This window comes from Delphinus delphis, chromosome 3 (assembly GCF_949987515.2).
Source record: "Delphinus delphis chromosome 3, mDelDel1.2, whole genome shotgun sequence".
Taxonomy (NCBI): domain Eukaryota; kingdom Metazoa; phylum Chordata; class Mammalia; order Artiodactyla; family Delphinidae; genus Delphinus; species Delphinus delphis.
In genome coordinates, this window is record NC_082685.1 from 106,394,914 (window position 1) to 106,410,283 (window position 15,370).

Genomic DNA, 15,370 nt, shown 5'->3' on the forward strand with positions numbered 1-15,370 from the left:
ATTATGTGAGGAAACATATATGGATGCATTTTTCAAACTTCAGAATGCTTGTCTAATATTGTTTTTCAAGTATTATTTCATATCCTTCCCTCACTTATGGATAGTGATAGCAGTGTCTATCTCCATATTATCTTTCTTTTAAGCATCTTATTGTTTGCTGCTTAAGGTCACTTAGTCTTAAGTGTATAATCATTTGCATTCTGAATTGCAACTCCTTCATTAGTTTTTATAATTGTTGCATTTAATAGGACATTGGGGAAGTGGATGGCACAGGCAAAAGGAAATTGGATTTTGAACCTTTTATTATGATGACATCCATTTGATTGTGGTCCAAATGATGAGTGAAGGAAAGCTAGTGTGTGACAACTTTCCAGTGTGAAATAAAGTGTAAGAGTTGGATTTGCTTATTAGTTTGCTGTTTGGGGGGGGGGGAAAGCCACCAATATTCAGCACATATTTATTGAGCTCTTCTTGTGTACAAGCCAAGCAACTGTGAGCATCTAAGGATGCAACAGTGTAAGATCTGGTGCCTGCTCCACAGGAGCTAAAAGGCTAGGATCACCTCATCTCTAAAGAGAGAAATGCAAGTGGCCTTGTAGAACCAAGCTCATTATTCACAATTTATAGTCACATAAAGGCAAAGCACTGTTTACCTTTCCTTACCTCACAGCTGGTGAATTAGGGGTCACCATAACCACAATTTTTAAAATGAGAAAAATTGAGGACCACTCAATTTTTAAGGAATTAAACTGATACCTCACAGACTCATGCTTTGGTCAAGAACCCCCCAGAGTCATGTTCCCTCTTCTGGGCTTTAGTGATCAGCAACATAAAGTATAGTATGTAAGTGAGTGTTACAAAACTTTATTTAAAAAAAAAAAAATTGTGGAATTGAGGACTGAGAAAAGAAGTGTTCATCAGTTTGACATCATAACAATGAGATAGCTCATGTGAAAATATTTTGTAAGCTGTGAAGCCCTATATAAGTATAACATGTCAATATATTTTTTTAAATTATATTTTATCTGAATGAATGACTGTTGAGGGCATGACAAAGATTGGGAGCCTTATGGCTGAGTAAAAAATTGCAAATATATTTTTTAAATTGCTCATTGGTGTTTGGCCTATATGATAATGCAACAGTTCACAGCCACTGTGTTTGTTGATATAGTAGCTAATAAGGGGAGGTTGGTAGGTTAAGAGTGCTGACAAAGTAGACATACTGAATAGTGTAGTTTGAGGTCTGATTTTTTTTAAAATGGTTAAAAATTCAGTGAAGATATCCAATTCAGCATAAGGTCTTTAGAAGTAAACAACTAAATGGTACACAGTTCTTTCTAAGGCTAAGCAGTTTAATTAATCAAAGCTGGCTCTCTAACTCTGCCATGCCACTGACGGGCCTACAATAAATGGCCTCCCTGCCTGCTGCATTTTTCCATCCAAACATTGTACAAATCAAGGACAAGCATCCTTGAAACTCTTTTTAATGGCAATTTTCTTAAAAAGCCAGGCTCCTGCAGTTGCTTAAAATCAAAGAGCATCATGAAAGTTTCTTAGTGATTTTATGAAATCTGTAAAGATCTTGAAGTTTGAAATGCAAAGCAAAGCAAGAGGCCAAAGACTCAACATTTGAGTTTTCAACGTTAATTTTTTAGGAATGTGGAAATCAGATTATTATCGTTGGCTTCTAATACTGCTACTCTAAAAACAAATGGCCTCTTAATTTAATGACTTCAAAATGATATAGCGCACCTTTATAAAGTGCTAAAGAGTTCTAAATACAATTCTTTAGAAAAGATCTTACTACTTAAATTTAACATCAAGTGAATGATTTATCAGCTGTCAATCACAGAGATGCAATTTTTGCTGTATTAATGTCATCTTTACTAATAACAACTGATTAAGATGATTACTTATCCACACATTTTTGTTTTTATAAAAAGTGTTTAAAGGTTTTAAATTCATTGGGGAAATGTTAGTAAGTAATGTGCTTAGAACTACTTATTATCTGAGTTTGGAATAGAAAAAAGAAACATGTTTACACTTAGTGAAAAAATGGTTACCAGTGAGAAACATCTTTGTAACTTTTTAAAATATTATACTCCAGTGGCAAAGTTCTTCGTTTCATATTTTCAGTCTCAATCTGAGTGTAAACATTTAATTACTGACAATCATTAGACTTCAATAGTAATTAAAATCTAAAATATGCTTGGTAGCAATCACTGATCAAGTTGACTTACATACACTAACATTTAATAACAGCAGTATGCTCCTTTCATATTTTCAGGAATTCTAGTATGTTATAGTGTATTTTATAATAGAATTATCATATGTATTTTACAAATCTAATTTTGCAATAAGTTGAATGTAGTATATGAAATGTTAATGAAATTAAGAAAACTAGGTATTACTTTTTATTATATCATATTACTTGTTCTGAATTTTCAAAACTGAATTCACAATAAATGTACTTTCTGGTGAAATTTTAGGAGATAATTAAGAAATTCGAATGCATATGATATATAGTACATATATAATTTTTAGATTGATTTACCTTCATTTCTAATCTTAAAATCTAAACACTTTTGGTATCTGAGAACATATTATTTGAGTATATTATGCTTTACTCTTAGTATTTAAAATTTTTATTAGGAAATTTACCTTGAATTTCCAAGTTGCATATTTAAAGAACAATAAAAGAAAAAAGCTAAAATGTCTGTGTAAAATCCCAATTGGTAGAGTTGTGGATTTTGAAATGTAAATATTTTAATATCTTGATTTACTGAGTGGTATTTATACTGCTCTATGTAATGTCTGAGTGCTTACTTGCTTACTCTATAAAAATAATTTGTCTACATATTTCCTGTTACTTATAACATATCACAAGTTATTATTATAATAATTTTAAATGTTGACAGATTTACACATTGCCCTTTTTGTGGAAGCATAACTGACAGTGGTTATAAAAATTTAACTTAAAAAATTTATAGAAGTGGGAAATGCTAAGTCAGTATGAAAATGATTTTGATACAAACCTCAGATGTAGGCTAGTCAAGAAATAATGGATCAACAGATATTTATTGAGGAATTATGATTTGTGGGGCATGCTAATGGGAATATAAAATATGAGAGACCTTTTAAGGACATTACACTTTTGTTAACGTGATCAGCAAAGGATAACAGTACATAACGCAGAATCACAGTGTAGAAAGGACATGTCTGTTCAGGTGCCACATTCAAAGCAAAGGAAGAAGAGAGTGGCATGAGAGCAAGAATTATTTCCTGGGCTTCCCTGGTGGCGCAGTGGTTGAGAGTCCGCCTGCCGATGCAGGGGGCACGAGTTTGTGCCCCGGTCCGGGAGGATCCCACATGCCGCGGAGCGGCTGGGCCTGTGAGCCATGGTTGCTGAGCCTGCGCATCCTGGAGCCTGTGCTCCGCAACGGGAGAGGCCACAACAGTGAGAGGCCCGCATACCGCAAAAAGAAAAAAAAAAAAAAAAAAAGAATTATTTCCTTCATGTAGTGATCAGTAACAAATCTGTAAATTCCGAGGGGCTTGAATGGCATGATGGTCCACGTTGAAATCACTTTAAAAATATCTCCCATCAAATCTAATAGCCATATTTTGATATGGATTATTTCTAATACATTCAAACTTTTTTCCTCATTTGTTCCCAGAATGCTCGGGCCCATTGGGAATTGAAGGTGGAATCATTTCAAATCAGCAAATCACAGCTTCATCTACCCACCGAGCTCTTTTTGGACTCCAGAAATGGTATCCCTACTATGCACGTCTTAATAAGAAGGGGCTTATAAATGCCTGGACAGCTGCAGAAAATGACAGATGGCCATGGATTCAGGTAACAGATGGGATGGAACAAGGTTACTGGCAAGGAATGACCAGAGTCATTTCACAAAGAAGATAGTGAGGGTCCAAAGTGTGACTTTTCTGCATGGTCACAGAGGAAAGGATGATTTAGCTAGAGTCCAAATGGACTATAAACTCTGAAACTGTGGGAAACATGCACATTCCATTGGAAAGTGCATTAAGAGGGTTAAAAATGTTAAAATTCTTGGGTTATAAATATCACAATCTTAAGGTACATATCAAAGAGGGAGGTTTTTACATATGCCATGTGTTCCTTAGTACTGTGTTAACATTTAGTAGCAACTTTGGATACTTCAAGAGTATAAAAATTGTGTCTTTTCCTTCTCTGTCTTAAGTAGTTCCATATGTGCAAATATAGAATATGCAATGGATTATGATAATACCTCAAATGTCTTTAGAACCCTCTTTCAATAGCTGAGTGTGTTTCAATTCATACTCTATTATTTATTAGCATCAGTCAGCTATTTTTTTTTTAAACATGAGAAAACAATGCCATACCAAGAGACTAAGTGATTTCCCAAAGATGTGATGGAGGGTAGTAATGCCTGCATCTTATATTTTATCTACTTAAATACTTTTCGAGCCCTTAGCTGAAGTGAGACAGGAAACTACCTATTTGGAGACAGAAAAAGTAATCAAACTATGATTTCTGTGAAAGATTATACCTCTGTTGGTGGGGAGCATGTTAACAACATCTAACAAGTCATTGATGTGTGCTGAAGAGAGGGAAAATCCAGTATACACTGGGGTCAGAGGAGGAAGTAATTAATTATCATGAGAAAGCCTCACTGGAAGATAGCTTTTAAGATAGGGCTTGGAAGATGGCTTTCAGTAGAGACCAGATATCAAGGGAACAGCATGATCCAAGATGCTAGGTGAGAACCTGGGCAACGCCATGTAGAAAATCATGACCTGTGTTTAGGTTGCTAGAGGAATGCATTCAAATTTAGTTTGCGAGTTCAGCACACTGTAGGATTTATGAATACCAAAAGGTTTTGGCTTTATTCATTGGAATAGGGAGTTATTAGAGAATTTTGATTTGTTTAGGTAGCTGATCTGTTTTATCTGTTGACTACATAGTTTGAGTCTGAGGTAATTTTTAAGATAGGAATCCATGATGTGATGTTATAGCAGAAGATAGAGACTGCTTTATAGGCAGTTAATAGAAAGGGAAATTGATTTACAGCCAAGTAGTATGATTTCTGTAGTACTTTCAAAACAGGGCCAAAACCTCCTTCAGATATATCTTTGCTCAGATTTCTTATGAAGTTTTACATATCCTATATACATTTCTTTTATCTATATGGCTCCATGTGGTTGCCTGATATTCTTGTTTTGTTTTATGAATTTAATTTGCATGCATTTGCAGAAGTTCCTTCTTAAGTTGCACGTGATTTTTCTAATCTACAGCCACATGCACAAAGAAAATTCCAGAGAGTGGAAATGGCACCTTTTTACAGTTTTGATCATAGACTAATGAAGTTCCAGTTAAGTTTTTTTTTTTTTTTTTTTTTTTTTTCAAACACAAATGAGAAATGTTTTATTTTTTTAAAGGAAAGAAAGTGTTCTTCAAAAATTTTTTTTTTTTTTTAATTAACATCTTTATTGGGGTATAATTACTTTACAATGGTGTGTTAGTTTCTGCTTTATAACAAAGTGAATCAGTTATACATATACATATGTTCCCATATCTCTTCCCTCTTGCGTCTCCCTCCCTCCCACCCTCCCTATCCCACCCCTCCAGGCTGTCACAGAGCACCGAGCCAATATCCCCGTGCCATGCGGCTGCTTCCCTCTAGCTATCTACCTTACTATGTTTGTTAGTGTGTATATGTCCATGACTCTCTCTCGCCCCGTCACAGCTCACCCTTCCCCCTCCCCATAACCTCAAGTCCGTTCTCTAGGAGGTCTGCGTCTTTATTCCTGCCTTACCCCTAGGTTCTTCATGACATTTTTTTTTTTTTCTTAAATTCCATATATATGTGTTAGCATACTGTATTTGTCTTTTTCGTTCTGACTTACTTCACTGTGTATGACAGACTCTAGGTCTATCCACCTCATTACAAATAGCTCAATTTCGTTTCTTTTTATGGCTGAGTAATATTCCATTGTATATATGTGCCACATCTTCTTTATCCATTCATCCGATGATGGGCACTTAGGTTGTTTCCATCTCCGGGCTATTGTAAATAGAGCTGCGATGAACATTTTGGTACATGACTCTTTTTGAATTTCGGTTTTCTCAGGGTATATGCCCAGTAGTGGGATTGCTGGGTCATATGGTAGTTCTATTTGTAGTTTTTTAAGGAACCTCCATACTGTTCTCCATAGTGGCTGAACCAATTCACATTCCCACCAGCAGTGCAAGAGGGTTCCCTTTTCTCCACACCCTCTCCAGCATTTATTGTTTCTAGATTTATTGATGATGGCCATTCTGACTGGTGTGAGATGATATCTCATTGTAGTTTTGATTTGCATTTCTCTAATGATTAATGATGTTGAGCATTCTTTCATGTGTTTGTTGGCAGTCTGTATATCTTCTTTGGAGAAATGTCTATTTAGGTCTTCTGCCCATTTTTGGATTGGGTTGTTTGTTTTTTTGTTGTTGAGCTGCATGAGCTGCTTGTAAATTTTGGAGATTAATCCTTTGTCAGTTGCTTCATTTGCAAATATTTTCTCCCATTCTGAGGGTTGTCTTTTGGTCTTGTTTATGGTTTCCTTTGCTGTGCAAAAGCTTTGAAGTTTCATTAGGTCCCATTTGTTTATTTTTGTTTTTATTTCCATTACTCTAGGGGGTGGGTCAGAAAGAATCTTGCTGTGATTTATGTCATAGAGTGTTCTGCCTATGTTTTCCTCTAATAGTTTGATAGTTTCTGGCCTTATATTTAGGTCTTTAATCCATTTTGAGCTTATTTTTGTGTATGGTGTTAGGGAGTGTTCTAATTTCATTCTTTTACATGTACCTGTCCAGTTTTCCCAGCACCATTTATTGAAGAGGCTGTCCTTTTTCCACTGTACATTCCTGCCACCTTTATCAAAGATAAGGTGTCCATATGTGCCTGGGTTTAACTCTGGGCTTTCTATCCTGTTCCATTGATCTATCTTTCTGTTTTTCCAGTTAAGTTTTAAATAAACACAAAACAACAAAAAAAATACTTGTGTTCTATTTGCTAAAAATCATTCCAGAGACCATTCTTTAAGTTGACCTTATGAAATGTATTTATAGGATTGAGGTCATGATAAAACTTTAGAAATTATGATTCATAGCAGAAATTGTAGAGCAACTGAGAGATGATGTCACAAGTTTGCATCAGGGTTTCTATTTGACAAATTGTTTGTGAGCGTCAGTGATTTCCTATTTCAATAAACCATAAATAACACACTTTGGCAGTTTTTTTCTCTGAGAAACACCTTATGATTGTTTTATATCCTGATTTTTCATTTATTTTGTCACGGTTTATTGCCTACTTAACACTATGCAGAAGTCTTTCAGAGTGTGAATGAATTTTAAGTTTTCTTTATCCCAGTGATTATAGGTAGAAATAACCTCAGTGAAACAGGACAGTGGTAGACTCTTAGAGGAACTTAGATTAAATATAACTTTATCAACCTAAGTAGAATAATTAAATACGTCTTTTAAGGGCAGTCTTTTACTATTATTGCTATGGTTATTATTATTTTTCTTTTGGTGTAAAGATGATAATGAACTCTTAGAGAAAAACAAGTAAAAGTAAAATAGAAGGGTTTATATTAGATGAGGAAATCTTGCATATGATGGGAGGAAAACTAAAAACTCACCATTGTTATTCAATACGTACTTCATGATTGTGTTCAGAGTATTATGTTATTATATTCTCTAATAACATCTTATTTTCTAAGTTATTTTTCTAAAAAGAAAACGTGTATCCCTTTCTTAAAGGAAAACCGTATCTAGGAGGCTCTGGGAAGTCTAAATATGTACCAAATATTCTTTGAGCATTAGTAATTTCCCTTGTCATTTAATTCTTTTATTTATATTCAGTCCTTCAAATGAAACATTTGAGTACTTTACTTAAACTCACTTATAATGAGCACAGTATTCCTCTAATCTTTCAGGTGTATGAGACACATGCCCTAATTAGTGTTCAATTTCATTTTCTTCCTTGTCTTGATGAAATGAAAATTGAAATGGCCATTTTTAAATTTACACACTCAGCATGCAATTATGGATAGTACCACAATATTCTTAATTAGTCCTGAATTTGAGGGGTTAGTACAGTAAATTCAGTTAAACAAAAAGTTTTTTTTTTCTTATTTTTTTTCAAGTTTTTCTGACCTTTATTTCCTCACCCAGATTTTTTTCCAAGTAATAAATAACCACCACCTTCAACAGTAACTGGGTCATTAGCACCCTGGAATATCAATTTCTTTTTTGACTGATATGTCAGAAATAACAGCTTTGCAGAATTATGGAAATATGCCTTGTAATATATAAAAATTAAAAGCTTATCTAAACCTTCTGGGAACTTTGCTCACTGAATCAGATCAGCCAGGATGATTATTTATTATTTATTTTAAAAGATAAATATTTTCTATTCCTGTTATTTTTCTCTTCTTTTTTTATAGCTACATGTAGTTTTCATTTATTGTTTTTTTTTTTTTTTTTTTTTTTTAAATTTCCAAGGTGGTTTTGTTTGTATATGTTCTTTCTGGGATGCATATACATTGGATTTCCAGGCATTTATTTATTCATCCGTTCAACAAACATTTACTAAATGAATGTCTACCCTGTGGTCTGTTCTCTACTGGGCACTAGAAAAAAGATAGTATTTGCCTTCACAATGCTTTCAATCTAGAATATAGAAAAGTAAGCAAACATAATAGTATAACATGTGTAGCCTGGTCTTACATCATCTGCTAACCATTCTATTTGAACCATAATATTTTATTATATCCAAACAGTCAATTTTTAATTGAGCTTTTGTTAAACTAAAAACTGGTTTGGCATATTTATAGAATATGAAAGGAGAGAAATTCCCATTACACTATATATTACATAGATATATTATTATATGCTGATCTATTTGATGGGTATATTAAGGCAAAGCCATAATCTTCCTTTGAAAATTAATTTACCAGTAGTTGTTTCAGTGCTGGTATTTTATCACAGAAAAATAGATCTTGATCTTTCTATTTTAAATAATTCATTACCCTTTTAGAAAATGTGAACATGAACTTAATATGTTCCTTTTCTATATCCCACAGAGTTTAGTGGGAGGTGGGGGGTAGTTATTTCTCAAACTTTAATGTACCTAGGAATCACATAGGTCACTGGATAAAAATAAAAACGTCTGGATTGTCCCACAGACCTATTTATTGCAGGTCATCCTCAGACTGTACTGTAAAAACAGGGTTCATCAGCTCATAAAGCCTGGTTTTGTACTGCCTGAGATACATTAAAAATAAATAAATAAAATGCAAAAAACACTTTTGCTTGATGATCTGATCACACTGTTGTTGGAACTGCAAGTAGTGATAACTGCATGGGTGGAAGGAGAGTAAACGACAGCGAAGAAAAATGAGGAAGAATAGTAGGAATTATGTGACCCGCAAAAAGTCTGTAAACTAGAGGGAGGCAGAACCATGTTGTATATCCTAGTCAGAAGTGCATCCTCCCTTTAGCAGCAATTCCTAAGTAGTCATTATTCATTAGTCATAATAAAGTCTTTAATAATTTTCAACAGTTAGTGTTCTTAAATGGCTATTAGATTCTTCTTTGTTAGAAAAGTTTAAATACCCAAAAGCAAGACCATCTGACTTTTGCATTTTAAACAAAATAATAGTTAGTGTGGAATACATGGACCCAGAAGAGACTTATGTGAGCACAAGTTATGTTACAAGTTCACATTTCTGGAATATAAATTTCATATGTGGTGGGGTTTTTTAAACTTTGTGAACAAGGTATTTAAAATGCTGCAAAAAATAGAGTAATCATATATTTCATTTCAAAAGCCTATATATAATATGTTTGAAGACTTTTTTGGTACTTATAGGCACCTGGAGCTCCTTGAAACACAAAAACCGTTTTTAAAATCATAAAATTTAAAAGTTGATTTTTTTCCAGGTTGTTTTCTAGTTACAGAACCTGAATTGCACAGAATCGAATCTGTCTTTACTATTTCTTCATTCAAGTAGAATATGTTTTAGCCTGTTTTTTCCTGAAAAAAGCTACATTCTCGGATACACTCCCATTCATACTAAACATCTCTCTAAGGTTAATTATATCTAGACATTAATATTAATTAATTTTAATTAATTAATTAATATTAATAATCATCTTTGTTTCAAATAGTAATCTTGTATGGAAAATTACTATTTTCCTTTAAGTTATTTATTAGAAGTGAGCTTCTACACAGTTGTGTATGCTTTTAAAAAATGTTACTTTTTAATGTTTAAAAACAAAAAGGCACTTAGCATTAAGTAAAAATGGCATGATGCATCTTTACTGAAATATATTGATATAATATATTTATCAATATATTTATTGATAAATAAATATATTGATAATAAATATATTATCAATATATAATATTGACAATAAATATAGTTAGTCTCTAATTATTTGGTCATTTACCACATTTATACTAATACTAGTGCATATTGCTTGCTTATTTGCTTTAATGGATGTGTTTTGGATCTTAACTCCAGATTCTCTGAGCTATGGAATAGATGACTAACCAGATAGCAATTGCCTCTAATATAAAAGAAGCTGCATTGGGAATCTCTTTTTTCCTCTAAGCTGCTTCCTCTCTTTCAGCACCCAAGACCTCATTGACCTGGATTTCTTGCTGTTGCTCAATTTCACCTGGCTGTTTGCTGCTGTTGTGGTTAGGCACATACACTTCATGGTTTTTCTATTGACCATCTACCAACCTTTAGATTCAGCTCCTTTGTTGCCTTTTCGATAAAGTGATTCCTGAAATTCCTGCTTTTTATCTCCAAAGCCATAAGTGACTACTACACTGTCCTTTTTTCCCACTCTGCCAACTATGTATTTCAATCATAGCAGCTAATATACTTAACATAAAAGGGTCTTTGTTTACCTTTCTCCTATATCACTTGAGAGTTAGTATTACACCTGATTTAAGTCTATTTCCATAGCACCTTGAATTAAAAAAAAAAAACAACTGTGTTGGATAGATGCAGATAATTGATAGAAGAAAAGAGACTGCTGAACAAAACAGATCGGAGAGAGATATTGGTTGTTTTCACATGGTAATCATACTGCACTGAGTGGTACTGAGAATGTCCAAACAACTTAGCTCATCTCTGTGTTCAGCTGTTATATACTTACATGTGAATTGTGCCCTCTAAGCATGATCCCATTGGTGCCATATGTGCTACATCTCTCCACAATATAAGGAATTCCTCACGCATCTGGGCAGCAGAGGAATGAAGCTTTCTGTAATTCCAGTGGCCCATACTTTCCTCCGTAACCACTGCATACCACTTTTATATGCAACGTTAGATGAGCATGGGTAATATTTGTAAGGTTTTTGCCAGGAAGTCTGCTAATTAAACCCGGAGTGCCAAACACCAAAATTTTCATCTTCTCCTATCCTGGTTATGTTCTGTTCCAGAAATGTTAAAGAAAAAACGTCTATTTTAACTTCTTGCAAAATTTTTATAAGTTTGTTATTATAATCACACCACCAGAGTTTAAAACTTTAGACATTACCGTTGTCAAAATAATCATATTATTTTAATGTCTCTCTTAGTCTCTAAGATTAATTTACCATAGAGAAACATTTAAAGTACTAGTATTTCCCAAGCTTATGCTATGTCATTTTTGCCCTTACAGAAATGTCAAAAAAACCCCAACAAAATGTATTAGTATTATTCATAAAATATAGAATATGAAGAGTTACAGGGAGTTGTTTTAACACAATTTTTAGCATCTATTAAACTGTTAGTGGATAATTCAGTAAAGCACTCATATATAAAAGACTTTTTCATTATACGTACTTGCTATACATTTTGGCCATGAGGAAAACATTTCCAACTTATCTTCTGTATTTACAAAGGTTGAGTTTTTTTTTTTTTTTGCGGTACGCGGGCCTCTCACTGTTGTGGCCTCTCCCGTTGCGGAGCACAGGCTCCGGACGCGCAGGCTCAGTGGCCACGGCTCATGGGCCCAGCCGCTCCGCGGCATGTGGGAACTTCCCAGACCGGGGCACGAACCCGTGTCCCCTGCATCGGCAGGCGGACCCTCAACCACTGCGCTACCAGGGAAGCCCAAAGGTTGAGATTTTAAATGTCTTGTGGTTCGTTTAGTTCCCAATGTCTCATGAATATTACCAGAGTGATTTTTTTTTTTTTTTTTTTTTTTTAGTTTATGATACTGGTAGATTGAAATGGAGATCATCTGAATTGATTGAAAATAACTCTCTGTCATGGAAAAAACAAAACATTCAAAGTTTAATATCTCTGGGTTTTCCAATCTACCTTGATAACCTTCATGGCAAACTTACTCTGGTTCCCTCTTCAAATCTCGAAACCATCTGGGCAGCCTCTGGGCTATATATCCCAATTTATGGCACTTAGGACTAAAGGAGACAGAACCCTAAGTTCCTATCATCCTTCAGAGTTTCTAGTAACTTTTCTCCGATGTTACCAAACGCTCTCGTGAACGTCAGTCTGCCGTGCCTGTGGATCCAGCTTCAATCCAAGGTGTTAACTGTGCTTATGAGACCTGCCCATGGGAGATTTTGCTTATGAGTCCGCATCAGCTACTGCCTCCAATGCAACAGTTCGTTCTGAAAGGGCTGCAGCAGCACCTCCTGCAAGGGCAGAGGAGGTCTACTGGCAGCCTGTCCTGAGTCCTCAGTGGGGGTAGAAAGGCCGAGAAGCAAGGGGAAAAGTGAGAGTCTGAGCTAAAGGTTTGATTGTCTCTTTATGTTTATCATCTGGGAACTAGTGGGATTACTATTTGGACTGAGCTGAAGGAAACCCTTATTTCCACTGTAGACACTGAACAAATTTATTCTGCCCCAAGGCCTCACTGAAAACCTCCTTGTGTTGAAAATGTGACCAAGTACCAAGCCACTTGGCCTGATTCTGAAAGCTTTAGTTTTTTGAGACAGTAATTAATTTGAAACCATTTCAATTTGGGGGATTTGGTTGTTGTTTAAAACTAACTGAATATGGTTAGATTTAAGTGCAGAAAAAGTTACTCTAGTCACTTATACTTTGGATCCAGCTGAGTCTCACTATCCATACTATTATGTATTAGCTTGAAAATAATCTAACAGCTAGCACTATATGCTGTTTCAACTACTTCGTGTATATTGAATCCGTAATTCCGTGTAATTGGTATTGTTCTTATACCCATTAGTCAGATAGGGACATCTAGGCACGGAACGATAAATTGTCCAAATTGACTAATCTAGTAAATTGCATGGTTGGGATTTAAACACAGACAGCTTGTGTGAGAGGCCAGCGCTAAGCCATTCCTAACCTCTGTACTATCCTTACTTTGAAAGCTCTTGGAAGTGCCCTTTTATTTATTTATTTATTTATTTTTGGAGGTACGGGGTGGGCACTGGTAGTGGGTATGGGGGGAGTCTTGGATTTTCTTAAAGCTTTATAAAGTAGCTATTGTATTTTATAAAATTTATATCTGCCCGTAAGCAAGCAGTGCACCTCTAGGCTGGGGCAGTAGTTCTCAAGTGTCAACTACATAAAAATTACCTGGAGGGCTTTTTAAATATGGCCCCCATCCTTAGAGTTCCTGAATTCATAGGTCAGAGTTGGAACCCAGGGGACTACATAATGAGCAGACACCTCAGGTGGATTGTGATAGTGGAGATCCTTAGGAAAAAATGTAGTAATCACTACCCTGATGGAGCTCACAGTCTAGCAAGAGAGATATACTTCTCCTTGAATGTGCCCCTTTCACTATTAGAAGCAACTTAATTGAATAAAGATGTTGGAGAATAGTATATTGTTCTTCCAAATGAGACATCAGTGTGGGATATTTTAAAGTAATGGATGGCATCAAGACATCACAATTCTAAGACCTAACGACTTAAGCTGCTTTGGTGATGTTTTATTATTAACCTGCCTGTATGAGTTGTCTGCCTTAAGTGGAATCCCCATTCCTCCATGAACTGGAAATAGTAATGCTTAATCGTTTTCAAAGGATTTTTGCCTATGACGTGAGGCCTTCAATAATTAAGTCACAATTAAATAGTAAAAGGGTCGTAAAATAGCCACATCTCTGGAAGACCAGGCTTTAAATGTTTTATTTTTAAAACCTCAGCTGGGTCTTAGGAGTCTTTAAGGAAGAAATACTTATTCTCTACGCAACCAGAGTATAATGAAAACATCAAAAAGCCATTTACATTTTAATTATTAAAGGTGAATTTAGTATGTTCCCCATTTTTGAGGATGACATTGAAGAGCTTATTCCAGATGGAAGGAACAGGATGAACAGAGTCACAGAGGAGATGGAGGGAACTCAAGGTACCACAGGGACTGGTTTACTATACTGAAAATTTGGGTACATGTGGGGGTGGGCGGGGGTGGGTGGGAGGGTGCGGAATAAGAGGATAAGGGTCTGCAAAGGTAAGGAGACATCAGAAGGTGAAATACATCAATACTGGATGAAGGTGGCACTTGATGGTTATTGAAGAGTTTTCAGCAGGTTATTAATACTGTCGGAACTAGAGTTTAGGAAGGTGGCATGTCAGTGGTGTGGTGCGTGTTATGTGTATACAACACAAAGCCTAGTGCTAACGAGGCTTTTAGTACAATTTTATTGAATAAATGCTGTGTTTAATGCAGAGGCGAGTCTAGGAGCAGGCACACCAGTTGAGAGGCTTTTATGGCTAACTGCCCAGAGGAGGACCTGAATGAGACTGGCAGCTGTTGAAATAAAAATAAAAGATCAAACTGTGAGAGGGTTTGAGGGTGCATCACTGACAACTGATTCAACTGTGTGTTATGGGAGGGGAGGGAGGAAAAAAGTAAGAAAAATTAAATTCCAGGGTTTTGAGCCTGAGCATGATTTTGGTACCATTAACAGAAATGTAGAAATCAGGAAAAGGAGTTGGTCTGATTGGAAAATGTTGCATATATTTTGGGGCTCGGTGATTTACCTAGAGAAAATAATATCCAGTATAAAGCTGGAAAAGTGAGTTTGCTCTGTATAGAGAGTAGAAGTGGATCAAGTGGACACCACTGCCAAGTGACACGCTTCCTTATTACCACTGGCCACTTTGAGTCACAAGGCCACGCCTGTCCACATAGAGTTGAAATAGATTTTTGAGGGGACAGATGAGAACTCTAAAACAGAGTATCCTCCCACAGAGGTGAAAAAGTCTCTCTCTCTTCTATTTCCATTTTCATCAAAACAGTGTATAAGACCATAGCTTACCTGGGAGCACCATTGCACAGGACCCTTTGGAAGAAAAGAGCTGAACTTTGAGCTTGGGAATAAGTG

At 35.4% G+C, this 15,370-nt stretch overlaps 1 protein-coding gene across 2 annotated transcripts in view; it reads left to right on the forward strand.

Moving 5' to 3' along the window:
- EDIL3 (EGF like repeats and discoidin domains 3) overlaps nucleotides 1-15,370 on the forward strand; it is a 433,712-nt gene that overhangs the window by 273,291 nt on the left and 145,051 nt on the right. For both annotated transcript variants that reach the window (XM_060009191.1, XM_060009192.1), the window contains one exon: nucleotides 3,678-3,859. In XM_060009191.1, the coding sequence (XP_059865174.1) occupies nucleotides 3,678-3,859 (182 nt within the window). The remainder of the gene's footprint in view (nucleotides 1-3,677; nucleotides 3,860-15,370) is intronic.